General features: G+C 37.9%; 1 protein-coding gene across 1 annotated transcript; it reads left to right on the top strand.

Moving 5' to 3' along the window:
- Positions 1–3,488: 3,488 nt before the first annotated feature.
- LOC119801085 (ATP synthase subunit gamma, mitochondrial) lies at positions 3,489–4,565 on the top strand. The gene has a single exon (XM_038311543.1). It carries the CDS (start codon positions 3,512–3,514, stop codon positions 4,406–4,408), a length of 897 nt encoding a protein of 298 aa, XP_038167471.1. The 5' UTR covers positions 3,489–3,511; the 3' UTR covers positions 4,409–4,565.
- The last annotated feature ends 19,663 nt before the right edge of the window (positions 4,566–24,228 follow it).

The raw sequence follows: 24,228 nt of genomic DNA, 5'->3' as shown, positions 1-24,228 counted from the left end.
GTGAGGATAAGACAATGGCCTTGTTTGACTCTGCCTTTACTTGGAAGCTTTGTGGGAAGTTTTTCCTTTGGATTCTCCCTCCTCTTTCACAGATCTGACATTGGGTATAGTTCACTGACATGATGGGCTCTCCACGGTCTCTCCGAACAAGAGAAAACGTGACTTTCTACAGTAGATGCCCCCACATTTCCCTTGAAGCCTTGGCAAGGTCCCACGAAGGGAAGTTGCAACAGTCTGATACTTTAAACTAACGTGTGATATTTTACTAAAGCCTGGGAGAAAACTAAAAACTTTGAAATTATCTTTGATTAGATATACATTTGTTCTTTAGAGTGTCCCTGTGGTTGATATCAAGAACAGGCCAATTTCTCCACTGATTAAGCAGGGGTTGGATTGAACTTTGACATTAGAAATCTTGCACTTGTACACATCACCTCTAAGTTTCATATTTCACATACTGTAAGTAACTCACTCGGACTTTCCTAACTTGTATATGTTTTCCGTTTTTCTTTTCCATTCTGAAGACATCCAGTAATCTTTATCTCCACACACAAATCCTTCTTTACTAATTTTTTTTTCATTTAGATCCTTTGAACATCTTCTTCTACTTACTGGTTTTCTTTCTTACTACCATGCTATGCAGTAACACCAGTAGATAAATTACCATTTTGTTGTGAGAATTTTCTCCCAGGGAGGACCTAAGCAATGTCTTCCCTGCTCTTCATCAAGTCCCTATGACAAAGTGAAATTAAATTTCACCAGAGGTCCCCCTGGTGAACCATCGGGTTTATTGGGCTCACCTACGGGACATAAGTGATGGGCTGATGAGAGGAGCGTGGGGAGAAACACACGCTCTGGAAAGCATTCATCCAGCTTGGGTGATGGTTTCCCATAGCGGCATAGGTAGTTGTCCTCTACCTAGTCCTTCCCCGTAAGTGATTCTCAACCTGTGGGTTGTGACCTCTTCGGGGCTGAACCACCCTTTCACAGGGGTCACCTAAGACCATGGGAAAGCACAGATATTTATATTACGATTTACAACAGTATCAAAATTACATGTATCAAGTAGCAATGGGAGTAATTTTATGATTGGGGTTCAACACAATATGAAAAACAGTTTTAAAGGGTCGCAGCATCGGGAAGGTTGAAAACCACTGCTTTAGGTCCTCTGTAAGAATACAAGGCTTCATGCAGTTAGTGCAGAACTGAATACAAATGGCTGAGAGGAGTGGTTGAATACTAAAAAAAAAAAAGAGCAATGTAATCTAGACATAAGCAAAAGATTGGTTTTGTGAAGCAAGGCTAAAATTGTTTACATTTCTCCCCTCCCTACAATGGTAGGCATAGAGGAAATCCAGAAACATCTGGTCAGTTGCTAGAAGAGGCCATCTGTCATGGTCACTGAGTATCCCTGAATGTTCTTGCTGAGTATGTCAGGAATGAAAGCCCTGGACTGTTCTCTCTCCAGTTTATTCCCACAGAATTGTCTTTGGAACAGACCCTGGAGGATGAGGTAACATCTCTCTCTGGGCAATAAGCAGGCTTGCTTCTGCTCAATATAAAAGCAATAAATCCTCCAAGATCAGGTTCCTCTCCTGTCATCTAACCCAGTGAAACCAACAAGCATCCCCGAGGACCACCAGCATCATCCACCTCTCTGGGACTTTTAGGATGTGAAAACCTGCACACACAAAAATAAAACATTTAGTGATGCTTCTGATTAAGGAGTCTAGTACATTCTTACTGAAGGCTTGTCAAGTCAGTAAAACGTTATATGCTGGGCACCTTTATTTAAAAGTATGGGTGCAAAATAGGTGAGGAGAATAAATGTCAGAAACCATTTGTAACTAGAGTAAAGTGATAAATATTGTAATAAAGCTAAATATCATGTATGCTAAATACTCAAAAGAACCCCAAAATCTATGTATAGCATTCTCTGTATGTAAACAACACCTTCAGGCAAATTTGAAAATTTATATAATATAATTTAATAAGTAGGCTTCTAAGTTCACATTTTGATAATTATGAAGAAGGATCGGGGTATGTAAGACTGGAAGATGAAAGTATCCTGGTTCAGTCAGAAAAGAAAGAGAAGGGCACTTCTGTACCTCTGCTCAGGATCTCTCGTACTTAGTACTAAGACCAAAACCCAAAGCCCCTCTCCTTAGTAAAAACACAGCTCACTGAAAAACCATGTAAGGCATACCCTCCTCTCTAGGTATCAGAGCATGGAATGTGCTGTCATTTGTGACGGAGCTTAGGTATTCAAGACTGGACTCTGGCCCAAGGAGGAAGTACCTTGGGGAGGTAAACCATTTGGAAAGGCACAAGTCTGCAAAACTTATCAGAAAAGTGAATTCATCCAGAATTATGTAGTTGTAATTTTAATTCCCAAGTAGAAATAACTGATTGGTATTTCTTTGGAATCATGAGGCAACAGTATGATAATTAACCTCAAACTACAGTGAAGGGTTGGGAACCATCTTTACCTATGCTGGTAAAGGAAAAACAAAATAAAACAAAATACAAGCACTTTCCTTAAGGAAGCTGATGGATTTTAAATTTCAGTGTGGAAAGTCCAAGGTTAGTGAGGCTGACCATCAGAGGTCGAGAGTGGTACTAACAATAAAGGGACAGGTGGAGAGAAATTGGAAAGTTACCAATGAGCTCAGAGCTCTAATAGTTAACATCTTTAGAATGGAAAGAATAGGTAAATAGAAAGTGGTTATTTCTGTTTAGTACCACTAGAAGTAATGGAAATAGACACCCAGAGAGCTATGCTTATAAAATATAATATAAACGATAGTCCTAATGCTTGAACTCCTATACTGATTATTTGTGTAAAATAAACCCCATGAGAAGAAATTACAAACAGAATGTTTGAGTGAGACATGCTTAAGAGTGAATAGGGTTTTGAGAAGCAGAACCTATTTAAAAATAAACTTCCTCATCAAAACACCAATGGGGAGATACAAATTTAAACAAATTGATAGTAACAAAACAGAGCTGAAATTTTCAAAATTAGATACTAAAAGTATATAAAATGTCTTTTCATTAGGGATTAAAGATAATATTGCATATTTTAAGACCATCTTATTTCAAAATAATGTCACTCTGGCAAAAGAGTTAAAAGAAAGTACAAAGGGCTCTAACACAGACTGCATGCTCCTTCCCTAGTGTTACATTTTATGGAACCATGGCAAACTTCTACAAAGGATAGCACTTTGTACTGGGAAACACTTTGTAAAGTTAGTTATAATACTAACTTTATTTTCATTTCACCTGTTTTATGTTTATTTCCATTGTACATTAGAGGGCATTCCTCTTTAAAACATATATGCAGAAATGACCACAGTTTGCTAAGATAGAGAGCTCTCTTAAGGGGTTGGGAGGGTACTCTGGAAGCCTTGTAGCCAGGAATAGTAAATAATAAACTTTAGCCTGTATGTTGACTGATGGAAGGTCATTGAAAATAAGGAGAGCCCGTCTGCCCGACCTTCAAGGTTCCACCATGTTCTCGCGGGCCAGTGCTGCCGGGCTGTCGGCCTGTGCCTTGCAGCCGCAATGGATCCAAGTTCGAAACATGGCAACTTTGAAAGATATTACCAGGAGACTGAAGTCCATCAAAAATATCCAGAAAATTACCAAGTCTATGAAGATGGTGGCAGCTGCAAAGTATGCCCGGGCTGAGCGGGAGCTGAAGCCAGCTCGAGTGTATGGAACAGGCTCCTTGGCGCTTTATGAGAAGGCTGAGATTAAGGGACCTGAGGACAAGAAGAAACACCTCCTTATTGGTGTGTCGTCAGATCGAGGGCTTTGTGGTGCTATTCATTCCTCAGTGGCTAAACAGATGAAGAATGAGGTAGCTAACCTCACAGCAGCCGGGAAAGAAGTTATGATTGTTGGAATTGGTGACAAAATCAAGGGCATACTTTATAGGACTCACTCTGACCAGTTTTTGGTGTCATTCAAAGATGTGGGACGGAAGCCCCCTACTTTTGGAGACGCATCAGTCATTGCCCTGGAATTGTTGAATTCTGGATATGAATTTGATGAAGGCTCTATCATTTTTAATCAGTTCAAATCTGTTATCTCCTACAAGACAGAAGAGAAGCCCATCTTCTCTCTCAACACCATTGCAAGTGCTGAGAGCATGAGCATTTATGATGACATCGATGCTGATGTGCTACAGAATTACCAGGAGTACAGTCTGGCCAACATCATCTACTACTCCCTGAAGGAGTCCACCACCAGTGAGCAGAGTGCCAGGATGACGGCTATGGACAACGCCAGCAAGAATGCTTCTGATATGATTGACAAATTGACTCTGACGTTCAACCGCACCCGCCAAGCCGTCATCACAAAGGAGTTGATTGAAATCATCTCTGGGGCTGCTGCTCTGGATTAATGAAAATCAAGTTGCATCCGCAGATAAGAGGTAAAAGAAACAGCAAGCTGATTTTAACTGATTGCTGTCTTTGTCAGAAGAAACTTGATCCACAGAGTTACAAAGCCAAGATGTTTGTAAATTATCTTGCAATAAACAACTTACAATGAGAAAAAAAAAAAAAAAAAAAAAAAAAAAAAAAAAAAGGAGAAAAGTCATTAGGCATCAGAAAGGAGAGACTGTGAAATGGACATTTAGAAGTCTTAATTGACATAATATGTGTGCATTTTCAATACTTACTAAAAGAATTTTATTGCTCTGTGCCCAACTCAACCATTTCTCTAAAGAAGCAAAAATAAGAATTTTTTCCACAATCTCAACAAGATGAGTCTTTATTTCTCTTTTATAGAAGGCAATAAAGAAAGCAATCCAGTTAATCATTTCCACATCATTTCCTTGGTCTCCCTTCATGTGTTTACTTGGCTTTGTAAGGAAGAGTACCCAGACCATGGCTGTCCTTCAGCTGGTCCCATGATAAATACTGCCAGGACTTCATCACACTCCCCTGAATTTTTTTTTTTTGTTTTTTCGAGACAGGGTTTCTCTGTGGCTTTGGAGCCTGTCCTGGAACTAGCGCTGTAGACCAGGCTGGTCTCGAACTCACAGAGATCCGCCTGCCTCTGCCTCCCGAGTGCTGGGATTAAAGGCGTGCGCCACCATCGCCTGGCTCCACTGAATATTTTATGTTAAACCATGTTTATTAATAATCTTAGACTGGACACTTTGTAAGTAAATATTGTCTATCCACCTTAACTCTCTTCCTAAATTTTTGTAATCTTCCCCATGCTACTTAATCTTCCAAAATGATCACTCTTGAGAATAAAGGGGGAGGAAAGGGAAACATTATACAAGTCTTCATCTTTCAATTTGCATCAATGCCAATGCACTGTGCAAAGAACCCCTTAGAGTGATCCCTCACGGGCTGACCTGTCTCTTCAGAGCTCTATCTGCTGATTACTGATGTTGAGTTTAATTCCCACTCTTCTTGGAGGCCTGCATCTCATGCTGCTTTGTAAATGGCTCTTTTCAAGTATGACTTAGATTATCAGATAAAAACATAAACAAATCAAAATGTGAGCCAAAGTAAATATTAATTTAAATACTATAACCCCAGGTCCAAAATGAAATAACACTTTTGGCTAAAACCTCCAGTTCGGCTAAGCTGTCTGCACTTCAAGAAATGAAAAAGAGAAAAAGAAAAAAAAGAAAGGGAAAGAAAACGTGCTGAGAAGGGAAAACACAAACTCTCACAGTCATGACGGCCTAAGAGAGAAAACAGACCAAAAAGTGAGGCATGTGCTCTCAGCAGCCCAGGGCTGTCCTGGCCCATTTTATTGGAACACGCGAGAGTCTCTTGCTCCTTGGCTCACAGCTTTACTGTCCCCAAGACACTAGCATTGGCTTTGCTCAGAAGTGCTCTGTGCCACGAAGCCTCTCTTTGCCCTCACAACAGGTCAGCTTTGCTTCTGCAACTTTCTCATACTGTCCTGGAACTGAGCCACTAGGAAGAGTCCTCGGGGATACATTGGTTGCCAAGGAAGATGTCACACTTGCTGTTTATTTCCTAATGGACTGAAGCTTTCTCATGTAATTGAACAGATGCCTTCAGATTTTGACCTTAATGCACTGTTTAATTTACCAAGTGTCCAGATTGTGTGGATACATAAGCCTCCCTGTAGCAATAGACAGGAAGACTATGACGGACACTCATAATCCCAACTTCATATTTAGAAAACTGGAAATTTGAAGTTGTATAGACTTGTTAGGTTTTATGTGTGTTATTCTGCATTTCCACAGTCTGTTACCTTGACCATGATAAGTTTTTCTTTATTTTAACTTCAAACTTGAATATATGCAATATATATATTTTGAATCATCATATAACATGTATTATAATGACTATAAAATGGGTTATCCTCACATAGACCAGATTCAAAACCTAGCAATATAAGCTTATAATAAAACTCAAAGTAGAAACATTATAGATTCTTCATTTCAGTCATTATTCTCTCTTCTGGAACTTTCCATGAATTTTCAAAATATTCAATATTGGACTTTGATACAGCTGTTTTCAATAAACAAAAGCTTCTTCTTTTCCCCAGTGCTTTAAAATCTATCACAAAGCATGAGCACTTTTGTTAGAATCAAATAAGGTGGTGTTCACACATTTTAGTCTGGATAGCACTGGTTGGATCTAGATAACACATGTGAATACATAGATAGGAAACTCACTGTTCTCTGTAACAACCAACATCTTGATTTATTTGTCTGCAATAGATACAGACTGAGTTACAGTAGATATAATATTCACACCCTGAAGTTTCTTACTTGAGTCACTTTGAAAAACCAGCTTTCTTCAAATTTCTAAGCTTGTGTATATAGAATATATGATACTTAAAGGCAGATTGGAAAACCACCAGGGCAAGCCCTGCTCTGCTGTTTGGACAGCCTTAGATTCTGTTTCAGCCCGATAATGGTGAGGGTTATCTGTATTCTGTAGATTTGACATGTTCCTAGAGTGAGCTTAACTGAAGAGTCTGTCAATGGGCTTTGAGTTCAGCAACTCCACTCTTTTCATTGGTAGGGCTGTCAGCAGATCACATTAACGTTGGAACTTAACCGCACATTCTCAACATTTCTACAGAATTAAAATGAGCAGATGAGGCTCAGAATGGTTAGGAAGGTAAAGCAAGTCTGGTGTTCTGCATTGGTCTCTGGAACTCACATAGCAGAAGACGAGAATGAACTCCTCAAAGTTGAACTCTGGCACCCACACATGCAGGAGAGCATGCATGTGTAGTACAAGCATGAATGCAAGTACATATACATGCTAAACACATATGTAATAACATGCTTCCAATAAGTGTTTTAAAGAGCAGAATTAATCTGGGATGCTCTTTCAACAGTTCAAGAGAATATTTATCATGACTCGAAAGTTCAAAATTCTCAAAAGGTCTATGTTGGCGAAGTAAAAGAGTTCAAAATGTATATGCAAAACCCCTGCCAATGTGAATATTTGGCATTGCCATAGAAACATGGATGGTTGTCAGGAACATTTATTCAAATTGGGCCTAAGGCTGTTCAACAGAACACACTGCACATCACGGCCATCTGCCTGAAGCAGTGCTGCAGAAATAGAAAATACAAGAAATTTCTGTCACTGTGGGACATAATTTTGTGAAGGATCTTGCCTATCTCTTGAATGTTTTATATTTACATGTAAGATTGTGTCCACCACCAGGTGATAGTGACTAGGACCTTTTGGGAAAGAATTAATGCTATGCTCATATTTATCAAAAATTTAATATCCTAATGAAAGGACTCAAAATTTTATAGAAAATACGTAATTGCAGATATCTATGTACCATAAGGGCAATGATGATTTGATTGTGTCTGCATCTAAACATATAAGAAATTTTATTATTTTTATATGGAAAGATATAATTGAAGAAGCGGTAATTTATATTTTTGAAAACCCATTCAGTTATGATTGGTAAACACAATTTGTCTCATCATATTATATTTTAAAAACAAATTCTAAAGAGAAACCCAATTATTGCTGGACTTTCTTCTTAAGTCAGTGAGCATCCCAGCATGGATATGGGAGAGGTATGCAAACCCACACTCCTGGCTGAGGAGCTATTGATAGTGAGTGGATGCTGGGGAAGAGGGGGTCAGTTTTCTTGAAAGAATCGGCCACTGAGAGATCAACCATGCTACAGTGGATAGCTCCGTCTACAGACACATATGCACAGCGCTGATTGGACTCAGTGAGTTATTAAAGACAGACAAACAGTCGGGCGGTGGTGGTGCACGCCTTTAATCTCAGCACTCGAGAGGCAGAAGCAGGCAGATCTTTCTGAGTTCAAGGCCAGCCTGGTTTACAAGAGCTAATTCCAGGACAACCAGGGCTGTTAGAGAAACCCTGTCTCAAAAAACAAAAAAAATAAACAAACCAGACAAATGACAAATAAACAAAACAACCAGAGTTCATAAAGTTGGGAGGAAGATGCAGACAAGTGGCTATGAAAGAAGCTGACTGTGAGTTTCAGTTTTAATATATTGCATTTGTGCATACCCAACTTACACATTTGTATCCAATATTATATGGATAAAATAAATGTCTGTGGATATTATTAAAGACCAAATACAACACTACAGTTATATTTTCAATAGTAGGGAATATGGAAAAGTGAAGTTTTAAAGGTGGACAGCTTCAAAATTATGCCAAGGTAAAGACATGCTTGCAGTTCTCACTTTAGGTAAAACTAAAGCACCATTCCTACCTAAGCCCAAACCTGCTTAGTGTCTGCCCCTAAAATACTGTCTACTCCCCATTTCAGACTTAAGCTCGCTTCTACCTTTGATAACCTGGGTTGGATTGTCTCTCCAAAACAGAATCTGCATACGGTTGATATTCTTTTGTATCTAGCTGTCTTCACTTGTGACAATAATCTATATTAATCTACATAGCACATTTGTATTGCATTAATATTCTTCATATTCATGATTATTTGTGATTTCATTATTTAAATCTGGTACAACTTAGTTATATGTTCTGTAGATAAATATTTATGTTGTTTTCTGTTTAACAAATGATGTTCTTTAGGGCATGTGTTTTTCTGACTTTTTGGATTTATAAGAGTCATTCAATTATACTTTATTCAAAATTAAAGCAATAAGTGCCAAATTTCAAGATTTAAGCTATAAAACATTTCAAATATACATTTGCTTTTTACACTCTAGTCAAAAGTAGGACAGTGTGTGTAAGATTTTGAGATTTAAGCTAAAAAACCAGTTCAAAAAATATATTTGTTAGCATAAATACTTCCTGTGCGTGCCATCTGGCCATCCATTTACACTTAGACGTCAAAGAGCTGGCTTTGGGCTTATGTTGATTCTATCTTAGAGAGAGTAACAAGAGTTGTCTCCGTGCCTATATTGATTTACTTATATAATAAAAAATACACAATATTTCTTGTTGCTTTGCATTCTGGTCTATACCCAGCACTTTCTCCTGAAACAGAGTGTGTTTATACCATGGTACTTTATAGTCATTTTCACGTGCATTTGCAAAGCCAGGGTCTTGTTGTGCTGCCTAAACTTGCCTTAAGTTCTTGGACTCAAGCAATCCTCCTGCCTCAGTCTCTCTCATAACAGGACTATGGATGTATTCTATTTCACCTAACTTTAATGTGCAAATCTTAGATAAACCAGATTATTTTTTTCAATGTTTAATAATGATTTGGTATGATTACAAAAGAATTAAGATTATTTTTGTTGTTTCTCCATTGCTGAGTATCAAATCAGGTCTTTGTGCATGCTAGTCAATTTTAGTTTTCTATTGATTCTTTTGACTTTTTAGGTTTTTTCTATTTTATAAAAGACTTTGTCTGAAAATATATGCTTTGAATAACTTTCTCTTAATTTGGGGATAACCATTTTGCTGTCAATACCATCTTCTGATACATAAAACAACAAGTTTAATATATTCATATTTATAATTCTAAATTTTATTACTGTATGGAGTCCACATGAGGTTATAAGATGATTTGGGAGAGTTAGTTCTCTCCTTGTAGCATGGATTCTAAAGATTAAATTCAGATGAGGTTTGTGTCATAAAGTAAGTTTATACTCTGAGTCATCTTGTAGATCCATACACATTTTTAAAGACTATTTATTTTCCTTGTTTATCAAAAAATTAACCAATTCAATAATCTTATGAAGATGTTCTTCTAGAATCTTTACAATAATTTTATCTTCTAATATCCTTAAGTTCCATTTTTTCTTGAGAAACTATGAAAATATATCAAATAATACTGATATGAAGCTAATAAGAAAGGAACAGGATGGTCAAGTTCAGGGAGGAGTGGAGTGGGAAAGCAATGAAAGAGAGATCTTGACAAACGTGAGCTATTATGGGGTTAGGGAGGAGCTTGGTGCTAGGGAAATTCCTAGGAATCCACAAGAATGACCCCAGCTAAGACTCCTGGCAATAGTGGAGCGGTGCCTGCACTGACCTTCTTCTGTGGTGGGTGAATACTCCGGCTGTCCTCACTGAGCCTTCGTTCAGTGACTGGTGTAACCAGAAGCAGAAATTCAGGACCAAGCACCAGGCCAAACTCTGGGGATCCAGTCCTAACTAGGGAGGTTAAGATCTTGACAGAGAAATCTACAGAGACAACTAAACCATGCTCATGGGAACTCATGAATTCTTGACCGACAGCTATGGAGCCTGTGGGACCAAACTAGGCCCTCTGCATGTGGGAGACAATAGTGTAGCTTGATCTATCTGAGGGACTCCGGCAGTGGGCTCAGGATCTATTCCTGGTGCATGAGCTAGATTTTTTGGAGTCCATTCCGTATGGCGGAATGCCTTGCTCAGCCTTGATGCCAGGAGGAGGTCCTGCCTCAATTTAGTGGGCCAGGCTTTGTAGACTGTCTATGGGAGGCCTTACCCTTTGGGACGAGTCCAGGGGTTGTAACATAATGGCCTGCTTGTTGGGGGTTTCTGTCCTCCCACCTTGCTGCTCACAGTTTTGTAACTCTGTCCCCTTCTAGCCTTCTCAAGTACCGGGCATTTGTAGTGCACATATGCACATGCAGGCAAAAGGCCCATTTACATAAAATAAAAATGAAATAAATCTTTAAAATATTTCAGTAGGCTTATTGAAGGATTATAGTCATACATAATTAACTGCAGTACTTATTATAAACATTGACAAATGAAGACAAATATGAGTAACTGTAAAGATGAGCAGGCAAATAATCAAAGACATCCTAAACAAAAAGGAAAATTCTAAGAGCTGTTACATTTACACATAATTCAATTTCCTACCAAATTTAGTTATTATTATATATTTTTGATTAAAGTTTAGAAAATAATATATATATATATATATGTTTTATCCTTATTCCTTCTCTTATTTCTAAAGCATGATGTGAAAGGCACAAAGAATAAATATTTAAAAAGTTAAATTTACAAATTAAAATAATTTAAAAGGAAACACAAAAAAAACCACACAATAAAAGCCTATTAGGTGTACTGGCCAACTTTAACTTTCTTTCCAGTGATATGAGTTTTGTGAACGTGGAGGGACAAGGACATGGGTAATGATCCTTTGACAGGTGAGAGTTTAGGCCTATACGGGCATTCTGAGAAAAGCCCTCCTCTCCCTTCCAGGGATCAAGATAGAGAGATCTCAACACTGAGTCTGCGTCTAAGCCTGTTACTTTCATTTTGATCCCATTGCTTTGCACACCAAAATCCATAGTGTGGTGGTATTTTTCTAGCTGTCTCAACAATAATAGCAGTAGCTTTTTTTCATAATTACATAGAAAGCTTTGTTGTTGTTGAAATAAAATTGCCATGTTCTAGGAGGGAAAACTTAAAATGACTTCTATTTTTATTCATGTTCACACATTCTACACGTATTTTGTCAAAATAGGAACTATATCTGTTGAGTACATGCCCATAGATAAATATAAACAGACCACACACACACACACACACACACACACGAGAGAGAGAGAGGAGAGAGAGAGAGAGAACCTTGAATTGTGAGTTATGTACAGTACTTAAAGTTACTAGCAAGGAAGTTGCTCCATCATTGCTTGGCTTTGCCTCACAGTGATGACTGTGGACACTTCGGGATTTAGCGAGCTTGCTATTGGTTGAAAATCTTACAAGGATGTTTTTCTACCACCAGAACATTGACCATAAATGTCTATTAGTCAAAGTAACTGCAGGAGTTTTATAAGGCCTGTGAGTGCATGCTCCTCAGCCTGCTTCTTCTTAAATGACTAAGAATGCAAAAATAACCAATCTTTTGACCTCTTAAATCACAAATTGGATAGGATTACCATTAAAACATATTGTAAATGTGTTTCCCATTATTAAGCTCATTTAGCATGCTCAGCAGCAAGCATTCAAATGTTTTGGGTTCTGTCCTTTTTTCATCACAGAGGATATTAAATGATCCTTTCAAGCCACTAAGGGATATTTGAAACAATACAGAACAATTGGAATAGTCCTGATAGGTCATCATGAACCATCTGCATAGAGGATGAAGAATGTCAGGGTGAAATTGGCTAAGTAATTGCTTGGTTTTCTGTGAACTGCTTAGATAATTCTCCAAAGATGGCATAACTTGTTCGATTGGGAAAGTTGTCTACCTACTTTATATTAGAAAAATGAAAGGAGGGCCCTAGGAGAGAGGTACATAGCATGAAATCCCTGTCCTGCAAGTCAGAAATCGCTGATAGTAAATGCAATAAATCAATTAAAAGTTGTTGCCAAACCAACATGTATCTATTTATGTTTTTTTTTTTTTTTTTTTTTTTTTTTTTTTTTTTTTTTTTTTTTTTTTTTTTTTTGGTTTTTCGAGACAGGGTTTCTCTGCAGCTTTTTTAGAGCCTGTCCTGGACCTAGCTCTTGTAGACCAGGCTGGCCTCGAACTCACAGAGATCCGCCTGCCTCTGCCTCCCGAGTGCTGGGATTAAAGGCGTGCGCCACCACCGCCCGGCTCTATTTATGTTTTATGTTAGCAACAGAATGCGGCATGCTGATAAGTAAAACAAAATCTGATTTTTTTTCTTTTCTTTGGCAAATTAATGGCTTTCATTTTTTTTTCTGAAAAGTATTTTAAAACCCAGGGAAGCCGGGCGGTGGTGGCGCACGCCTTTAATCCCAGCACTCGGGAGGCAGAGGCAGGCGGATCTCTGTGAGTTCGAGGCCAGCCTGGTCTACAAGAGCTAGTTCCAGGACAGGCTCTAAAAAAGCCTCAGAGAAACCCTGTCTCGAAAAACCAAAAAAAAAAAAAAAAAAAAAAAAAAAAAAAAAAAAAACAGGGAAACATAAACATTCTAAGAAGTTACATGTGTTCCTTTCTATATAGGCCTTGGATTCTCTCTGAAACACCTGAAGATTCTAAGACAGGTATGGCACATCACAGTGCTTTGATAGTTTTCTAACATAGGTAATGAAGCTAGTGTGACCCTGTCAATCACCGTCTGCTGGAATACACAGGTGTGTTAACTAGTCACAGAGACTCCTGACTAAGCAGTCCCATGTTAGACAAGCTGGGATATGATTCACATTCAAGCATCTCGCTCAATACATCATGACGTGATTTTTTTAAGGTGAATTTTCAATAGGCATTTCTCCTTAGTGTGAATTTGCAAAACGTGTGAGGTGTTTTCAAACAAACGCATTTTACAGCTCAGATACCCCACGGCATATGGTTGACGCGCCAACAGGTGAGATGGATTACTCACATATTACAATTTGCAAGAAGTGGCTTTTATATGACAGTAGAACTTTTTCACATTTCTCTCTCTGGATCCTGGATGGATTTCTTCACATGTGAGGCAGTCTTGTTTTATGGATTATAAATACCTCTGCGATGGTTGCCTCAAGTTAAGCTCTTCTAGCCCAGATATTTCCAACATATATTGGTCTTTCAACATTTTTTTTTGGTGTCCTTAAAAATTCTGGGAATAGGGAGATGTATGCCTGGGTAGGGAGATGACATTCAAGACAGAAGTACCACAGAGGTGCAAACTACTAATATTAAAGGATAAACCGTCCATTGAAAGCGCCGCCGCTTTTCATCTCGGGAAATGTGAAGCAGCATCTAATAAAGCCAGAGGAAATGAAAGCGTTGAGGAGGAGAAGGTTATACACACAGGTGGTTGAGAGCGGTCAAGCTTGCCTGACTATAGTGTGAGCATACATACTAGAGCAAACCTGCATTTTACTTCAGAAAGCATGACATAAAGGTAAAAATGTGTTCCATTAAAACCAAATTCCAAATGTGTTTCATTAAAGCAAGATTTTTGCAAGCTATCCAGATGATGTGCAGGTACTTAGATAGATATTGAATCATACGGACTTTTCTTGATGAGCCAGTAGAAGATATGGTTCTTTGAATTTGCTGTTCATCCTATGCTATAAAGCATATCTTTCTAAAGAGTGATGGCACTGAACCTGTGACAGACGTTACTGTTTACATCACTTTCTACCATCAGCCCAGAGAAGAGATTTACAGACAAGTAGCGAACCTCGCAGAATTCACCCATCTAATCCCTCTGGTCCCATCTCGAGCTCCTGCTCTGCCCGCAGAGATGGACTGATCAGAGAGTTATAAGATGAAATGAGCCTTTTCCTCCCCAAGTTACTTTGGGTCATGGTAATAGTAACATTAACTTAAAAGGTGTCCTACAACAGGTATGGAGCACTGATTCTTCATGTTAGAATAAAATGTTTTTGTTGTTCTTATGGTTAAAAAAATAAAAACAATATTTTAAAAGGCATTTTTATCTAACTAAGTTTGATCTTATCTAATTTATCTACTTTCTCATAGCCAGGTTTTCTCCCCCTCTTCTTGTCATCCTCTGTTCCCACCTCTCTCTGTGTCGCTCATCTTGAGTATAGAGGATGGTTGCATTTGGGTAACATGTATGCATTTCTCTTCAGCTCAAAGAATCTTGTTTAATGTCATAAATATTCTACTATAGGCATCATAATCAGCCTGCTTTAGGGTAAAATAAAAATGTCTTGGGAAATTTTCTGCATATCCTTTTCTTTCCTATTATTAATGCCTGTGTACTCTTTAATTGAATTAGAACATAACAATAAGCTACAGTTATCTTCCACAGAATGCTTTAGTTTATTTCTTTGATATTTTTATTCCCAGATCTTGACTTCAAAATGCTGTTTCTTATACTTCAAAGTCAATACCTTTGCTAGTATTCTAACCATAAGGAAATTGAATCCAAAAATGATGATTAACTTTCCATTTTTGGAACCTTACAACACACATGAAGGCACAGACACATGATAATGATGAGGACCTGTGGTTTTAAACTGCAGACTTCACAATGCCCAAGCAAGAGAATAATAATAAGAGCCTGCTCAATTCCCTTAAGACTCACCATTTACTCTGAAATGAAAATATTGAAGCCTACCTTTGAATATCTTTATTTAAAAAATTAAGCAGATACTTAATAGAGTGGGAAACATAAAACTCCACAATGAATAGTGGAGTTAGCTCCATTTTGGGAGAACACACGGAGAAATGAGGGACAGTTTTCTAAAATGCAAAGAAAGGCTTTCATAAACCTGTTCCTTAAAAGCACTTTTAGCAACTTACAATTGACCAGCTTGTCTCTGCTCAGGAAGTCAATACCCAGGACATTCTCCTTGTGTCATGATTACCATCCCATGGGGCAATATTAGGGTGCAATAAGCATCAGTGACCTCTGCTCATGCCTACGTGCTGAGAACATCCTTTTGCTACCCGAGTTTAAGAAGGCGCAACTCCTTCTCAGGAACACAGGAGCTCATGTAAGTCCCCAATGGATGGATCTGCCATTGCCGAAGTTCTCACCTATCTTTCTTAGGAAGGACAGGTGACACACCAATGCAAATTTCTATAAGAATCGAACATTTTTGCTGGGGAAATCAGGGTTAAAATTTCCAAAGTATTTGCATTTGCAGGGAATCTACAATCAAAAAGTTCTAACTCAGGAGGGAAGACTTGTATGACGATTTAGCTCTCAGCAGAAAAGTCAGTTAATCCAGGAGACCCTCTCTCTGCTTTCCATGTACAAGCTCCAAGTTATGAATCAGACCCAAGATTCCATCAAATTTTAGCTACAGTACAGACAGTAGTGCCAATGCTAAGCATGCCTGCTCATCTTCAGAAAGCTCTTTGACACAGAATGGTCCCCTTGATTAGGGGGAGAAACGTACGTGGCTTAAGTCAGATCACTCTGGCCTTGGCAATCAATGCCTCCTAGCAAATAGGCATTGCAGACAGGTCACCTGCTAGGAATGCTCTGTCTCAGGTTACTTATATGTAGTGAATTGAAAAGATGCTTAGCCACCGTGAAGCTTCATACTAATAGTGGTGTTTACATGTTCCATGGAACTTCTATCTGGGGAAAAAAATCTGGAAGTCTCATGAAAGAGGATTTTTCTCTTTGTTTTTGAGTACATGAAACTGCACTAAAACAAAGCCAATGGAAACCAGCCTTTGTCTAGAGACTTTTCTCGGCTTCCTAATTTTAGCCGGCTCAAAAGCTTGTCTTACACAATTGTGGAAATAGTGACTCCGGTGTTAGACTCATCAAGAACTTTAGAAAACTAGAAGAAAAAGATGAGTTAGTCATGAAGTGGTTGAACTTTCATGTGGTTTGGGGTTTCAGTTTCATCTTGGAGATGAAAACTTTGGTATGTTTACATAATATGTAATTTAATTCTTTAACCAGATTTGGATTCAAGTTATCTGTGCCTAAACTGCAAATGCCTTTATGTATGTTCTTCAAAATGTGAGTAAGTTTCTTACAAGGACATCTAAAATGGAAATTTTAATTTTTAAAAATTTTAAACCAGTCTTATTATTGTAAGGCTCTCGTGTAATAAAATACTTTTAGATGTGTGAGGAAAACATTTCTCTTCTTTGAAGACCTGACAGAATATAAGGTAGTTGCACTAATAAAGTTCATTTCTTTTCTAAAAAAAAAGTTTAAGGAAGCAATAGCAGGTGTTAGAGTAGGTAACTGTCCCCTGTGGCTGTAAAAATAACAAGGGGGTAGGGGGTTCCAAAGGGAAAGTTCTAAGTGCTGGAAGTGTTGGAAGAGCAGGCTGAAGATTAGAATCAGAATCCACATGGGAAAAATTGAAGGAAATTCTTTAGCATAAATCATCTAGATACTTAATTTGGAATCAAACCCAAACTTGAACATGTGTCATATAATCTGGCTAAATACACCTGGGCTTTATTAAGATGGTGTGAGCCAAAGACTACAAGGTTTGAGACAAGCTTGAGCAAATCATGGGCTAAAGAGAAAAGCAAATGTATTATTGTATAGCTTACCCATGGATAATAAAATTCCCCAAACCTCTGAACACCAGCTTCATATGACTAAAGGACAGATCTTCTTCATTTGTCCACTAAGTTTGAAAGTTAGCACAATGCAGTGTTTAATAACATGCACTTTAGGGTGATTCTAATCTGAAATGAAGTCCTGGCACCCGTATCATGTGCTTCAAAACTCCCTGTAACTTCAGCTACAGGCTATCCATGTCCTCTTCTGTGCCCCATAGGCACCTGTATTCCCATGTGCACATCACTACACATAGACACCATGCATACATATAATAAAAAAGAAAATAAACATTCAAAATAAACAAAAAACTTTCCTGACTTTGACTATTTGAGAATATAGTACAGATATTTTATAGGGTTTACCTCCTTTATCTGATATTTCTTGCTTGCTTTTGTCTTACAGGAATTTAATGGAAATACTACTAAAATAATTTTATATTAGTATCACATGCAGATCCAGGCTGCATGAAAGCTAGTATTTAAAAGGTAAGAGTTGGTGAGAAGGAGCCATGTTTATTGAAGGATGGGCATTCTGGAAAATGGAGATGTGCCATCCTCATACATAGGGGCACACTAGGAGGAAAAGAAGGTGCAGTGAGATAATTGTGTGCTGACAGGGCTCTTCAAACTCTTACACACTTGTCTCTGTTTGCTGCTTCTTCCGGACAGACATGCCAATAGACCGCTGCCCTATGAGATTATTCCTTGCAATTCTTTCAAACAGACATTACTTTTCTGTAAACTTAGGTTCACAGCAGTTTTTATGCTTTCTATTGCTTCATGCACAGAACTAAAGACCAAGAAGGAACATTGCAGATTCTGATATTATCTGAAGGTCACCAAATTATCTGAGTTTTATAGCTCTAAGCAAAGAGTAGCAACTAACATATTAACTATTTAGGGGGTCCTTCTCTTAAGAATCCTGAGATTTGGTCCTAAGGAAGGAGGGCAGTCCTTTTTAAAGGGCTATGAAAGAGAAACAATCCTACAGCTGAAGATGTTCCTGAAATAGTCATGTAGCTGAGCCTATGGGGGAAGGTGTGCCATGAATTGTAGGAATGAGTAGAGCTACCGAGTTAGCCAAGGGACTCGATCAATAGATGTCAGTTAGGCTATGCTCTGAGTCCCTTCTCTATGTAGATGAGGATGACCTTGGACTCTTACATCCCAAATGCTGCAGTCACAAGTGAGAATCACTATGCCCAGTGTGTGTTGTGCTGATAATGGAACACGGGACTTCAGGAGTGTCAGGGAATCGCTACGCTAACAGAGGTATAACCCCAGCCCCAATAATCTTTTAGATAAAGACTTCAAAAGTCTAACTATCAACATATTTACTTGGAACTCTGCTGAATGGAGGTAATGGTTTCTCATAATTACTCATTAATTTTATCATGCTTGGCCTCTTGCTAGGTATCAGGGAGGAGAAAGTAGAAGTGTGAAGTCTACACCGTGTGTTGGCACTTGACTGTACAATCACCACTAACAGTCATTCATTTGTTTCCTCCTTTACCTCTATGGCTTCCAATTACTTAGACTGCTCTTGTTATATCTGGTTAGACCAAATATGGTGGGTTTGAAGCACAATTAAGAGTCTCATCACTGAACGTGGGGATCACGAACAATTTGGCGATATCAAATGGTTTCTGAATGTGCAAAGACCACACTTGGATGACAGTGCTTAGCCATGTTGCGCTGCAAGACTTCTCTGCAACCTTGGCTCTGAGCTTTCGGCAGGCTGACACACTTTATGCTTGCGTCTTATGCCAGAAGACACCTACAAACACTGCTTAAAGCATGTCAGCTCAGCTTAGTAGGTTGTGAATTAGAGTATCTTTGCTATACACGCAAGATGTTCCTACCTTACAAAAGTACAATAGTTCACTACAGAAAATACACATTTTCCTACCATCATTCTTCAGTATGTACCAAATTCATATAGTTTTAACTGTATATGTAAGATTTTTAATTTAAAATTTCTCCAAGTTTCACTAAAAAAATCACTAAATATATTTTGTCTTGAAAAATCAGGACAGAATGTCCAATAATTTCTGAAGTGGTTGTTAACATTCTTGAGCTGTTTTGTACTAGACATATAAGACAGTGTTCTCAGCATTGTTGATTTTAAATATCAAAGTTTCATCAACTGTGAAAATCATTGAAGATGCCCTCCATAGCTCACAGTTCAAATATTCAGATAAGGTTGACTTCCTTATATTGAAGGAAGTGAGCACATCCGTCTCACTGGAATTCACCTTTTCCCTGATGTTTAACAGAGGATGGAATTACATATGTGCATATATGCCAAGGAATTTTCCTAGAATACATTTCTTTATGATTTATTATCAGAAAATATCCAATCTGTATACGTATTTTCTTTAGTTCTATGCCCAAGAGTCATGACTGGAGAAAACTTTTAAGAACTGTAGTTTAATGGACAATTCAATACTCTGCTCTAGAAAACTTTCTTGATTTGTTTGGTTTTCCCTGTACAGCTCTTCCTCAGCAATGTGAGTGAGAATGAGAATTCCCCAAGAGGCTTCTTCAAAATACACTTCATTCCCAGCCTTCACTCAGACTGGAGAACTTACTTATAGGGGTTACATTGTTTAACCAGTATTTGTGCTCAAGGGTTTACATTGTATCATTGGTATTTATCCTCAAGACAGCCGTCTGAGCTTTACAAATAATGTAACTATAACTCAGCACTTTACATGGGCTTAATACATTCTGCATGCATTCAAACTATTTTAAAGCATAAACTCACTTCACTAATTTAATAATTCAGATGCCAATTTTAAACATAATTTAGAGAATTTCCTCCCATATTATGGAAATTAATATATAAAATTACTGTGTATGTAATTTATTCAGGAGTTTGTACTCTATGACTCTTAAAAAACAGCATTTTTGTTGTTTTCTGTTTGTTCAAACCATAAAAATGTAGCATACAATTCGCTCTCACAAATAGCTGTTTGGAGAAAAAAGAATACAGAACAACACTGCATTACATCATACTTGAAGTATATTTATTTGTTCTTCAGTCTTCATAGGCTTACTTAAGTGTGTTTAGTTATCTAATATATTCAACAATAAATATGTTTATACTTAATTGTAATCATGTTAAAATTTATAGAGTTTCTGCATATACTTAGAAAATATATTTGGTTTCTCAATGATATATATGTTACAATATATTGCAATATACGTTTCATTTTTCTAAAATGAAAAATAGAAGAAAAATGAGAGCCCTCTGGTGGGCAATATATTAAGTTCAAAAATACCACGTATATTTTCTTAACAGTATCTTCTAAAAATTAAGCAAACATTTTATTTCTAAACAAGCCTGTGGGATGGATATGGAAAAGTTTTTCCAGGGAATAAATTAAATAGACTACATTTCTGTGAAAAAAAAGTCTTAATTTGAATATTAGGAATAGCTCTCCCATTAAGACTAAATCAGTCCAAATTCACAAGAAAATGTGTCACAAAACAAGCAAGGAAAGAGAACGTAATGTGTTAATCTTATCCTTTGATGCTGATTTTGAATGAAATGGATATATGAAGTTAAAAGACAGGAAAGAGATGAAAATTTTCTATGCACATTGTGAAAGTAGAATAAAAAAATTTCTCCTCCTCCTCCTCCTCCTCCTCCTCCTCTTCCTCCTCCTCCTCCTCCTCCTCCTCCTCTTCCTCTTCCTCTTTTTCTCTTCAGAGCAAGTGGGCCTGTTATGTATACCAGCCTAAGTATATCAACTTGTGTGGGGTCTTAGTGGGGGACTTTGGTTGGGTTGTAAAAACAAAAACAAACAAAAATAAATATATAAAACAGTTCTTTCCTTTTTAATTTTTTTTTAAATTGTGGTGCTTTTGTTGATGGTTTGTAAGGTGGTCTAAGCAGAGATTTGCTTCTCCCAGTTGTAGCCATGGGAAGCTGGAGGTGGGGGTGGAGTGTAGAGAGGCTGTGGGAAGACCCTTCCTAGTTTGCAATTGTTGGCCATCCTCCTGTGTTCTGACATGGTTCTGATGTCTCTTCGTAGTTTTCTAAGAACTCATTCACATTATGTCCTATCTAATGAATTCAACTAAACATAAACACTTTCCAAATGGCCTTCCTCTTCCTGTACAATCACACTGGGAATTAGAATATCAATAAATGAACTGGGGGATGGGTAAGCAGCCAGTCTTCAAGTGGATTTGTTACATCAGAATGTTAAATATTTTTTTAAATGACTTGGTGGCATTTAGCAGAATCAAATGTGTGTATTGCCATGTCTAACCATTTCTAAAGGATTTATATCATCTGCTATATTTTCAGAAAGATTTATCCTCTTCTGACACACATTTTGAAATTTGATCACTACTGTAGTATTATGGTGAGATGGTTAATTAAGAAGTGATTGCTTCATGAGAATGAGGATTAATCCATTCAATAATTAATGAATAACAAATGACGGGGTTATAGTATGAGTTGCTCCAGTACAAAAGCTATTTTTTTCTGGCTAGCTTCCTGTGTGTTATTGTATATGACCTTGGTCATTTTAACATGCAACAGGGAAGCACCACTGGGTGCCATGCGATGCTTTTCCATTTCCTGGTCTTCAGAATCATGAGCTAAATGAGGTTCATTCTGCAGTTCCCCGGGCTGTCATATGCTATTATAGTAACAAGGAAACTAAATAAAAATTAACCCAACATAATCCCATAGGTGTTCAATTACATTTATGTCCCCCAGTTCTGAATATTGACAATCAGCTACCCAGGTTGGATGTTTTATATGAAGATAACCCTACAACAGATGATATTTTGTGTAAGGTCTTTTATAGCATTTTTGTTGTTGTTATTGCTCTTAGATATATACATCTTGGACCATAAACCATCATTTTATTATTTTTCTTGGCTGGAATCCCTTCTACTTTATACATGTAATACAATTTTTATCCACTCAACTGTTTTTGAAGTTTTAGGATATTTCTCTAGTACTGTGAACAGTAGTAACATGACCATTGATTTGAATATTGATTTGAGCTGTCATTTTCAGTTTTTTTGTATACATAACTTAGAGTGGAATTCTGAGTTGCATGGTAATTATATGCTCACATTTTGAAATTAAATTTGGTCACTGTGCAGTTTCACAGGATAGGCAGCTATGTTGGGGAGGGTGTAATCTTCCTTGTTCAACTTTCCTCCTGACCATAACCAACTTGTAACCAGCTTCCCTAAACAGTGACAATATCATAACCCATCCAATGACCGAAATCCACCCACCTTACCTCTTGGGAATGTGGGTTTTACATTCTTAAATTTACTTCCTGCTATCTGGGGGAGCAAAAGTATCCTTAGGGGAATCTGAAAAGAAAAAAAATGAATTAATTGTTAAGTCCTGGGAGAGGTAGCTGTATCATTTATTTTCTGGTCTCTGTGTAATGGGAAAGTGCAGGACTTATCTCACGTCCCGGCTACCATAGCCTGTTAGGCTAAATCATCTCAGCTGATCACTTTGAAATTGTCCTGAGCAGTTTGCAGTTTGGGTGGTGTTTTTGAGTTTAGTGGTGTTACCACAGTCATGGAGGAATTGTTGTGGAGCCCCCATCCTCCTTTTCACTGTTAGGCATGCACATGGTTCACCGAGGAAAACTGATAGAGAGTCAAACCCGAAACCATGTACAGGAAGATAGATGGAGACTTTTTCTAGAATTAATTAGTACTCTATATAACCATTACTATCATGATAAAAAGCTTAAAATTATATCTCTATCTATCTGTCTGTCTCTCTGTCTGTCTATCTATCTATCATCTATCTATCTATCTATCATCTATCTATCTATCCTAAACTCATAAAATTTATACCGTAAGAAAAACTATTAGGAGTTGATATTAAACCAAAGGATTATGAGATTAGTAGCAATAAAATAGTCCTTAATTTTTTTCTGCCCCATATCAGGTGGCTTTTCTGACATGAGACAGAGATTTTGGATTTTACTTTAATAAACATTCTTGGGTTTAGAGAAGGAGAGAGTCATGCTCCAACTCCAAAAACAACTTTGATTTTTGATTAGACTGGTATTACAAAAAGGACTGTAGAGTACAGCAGAAACAAACATTTGGGAGGATTTATGAAATTTTATCCTGTTGAAAATGTGATATACTAATGGGCCAATTTATTCTTTCTCTTGAAACATTTTTTTCTGGATAATTTGTCCTTTATCTTCAGATGTCTTATTTGTCCAATAGTCTTTAGATTCCTTAGTTGGATACTTTTATTCTCCTGAAAAGACAACAACAAAACCCTTCCCCAACCCTAATTGGGGAGATTCTCTTTTTACAAATTGTATCTGATTAAATTAAAAGCATTTGTTATTTTTTATGGTTTATTTTTTATATTAAAAATTTCCACCTCCTCCCCTCTTCCTCCCCCTTCCCTCCCCTCCCCTCCCCTCCCCTCCACCCATACCCCCCTCCCTCCCTCTCCAGGCCAAGGAGCCATCAGGGTTCCCTACTCTATGTTAAGACCAAGGTCCTCCCAATTCCCCCCAGGTCCAGGAAGGTGATCAACCAAGCTGACAAGGCTCCCACAGAGCCCGTCCACGCAGAAGAATCAAAGCCCAGCGCCATTGTCCTTGGCTTCTCAGTCAGCCTCCACCGTCAGCCACATTCAGAGAGTCCGGTTTGGTCTCATGTTCCATCAGACCCATTCCAACTGGAGTTGGTGATCTCCCATTAGTTCTGTCCCACCGTCTCCATGGGTGAACCCACCCCTCACGGTCCTGACTTTCTTTCTCATGTTCTCCCTCCTTCTGCTCCTCATCAGGACCTTGGGAGCTCAGTCTGGTGCTCCAATGAGGGGCTCAGTCATTTTCTTCATCTATCGCCAGGTGGAGGTTCTAT

Source organism: Arvicola amphibius, chromosome 14 (assembly GCF_903992535.2).
Source record: "Arvicola amphibius chromosome 14, mArvAmp1.2, whole genome shotgun sequence".
Lineage (NCBI taxonomy): Eukaryota > Metazoa > Chordata > Mammalia > Rodentia > Cricetidae > Arvicola > Arvicola amphibius.
Note: the sequence above shows the minus strand (reverse complement) of the source record. Positions and strands in the feature narration are given on the sequence as shown.

Excerpts from the sequence above, each read along its gene's own strand:
- LOC119801085 (XM_038311543.1), top strand. The coding sequence starts at position 3,512 with ATGTTCTCGCGGGCCAGTGCTGCCGGGCTGTCGGCCTGTGCCTTGCAG.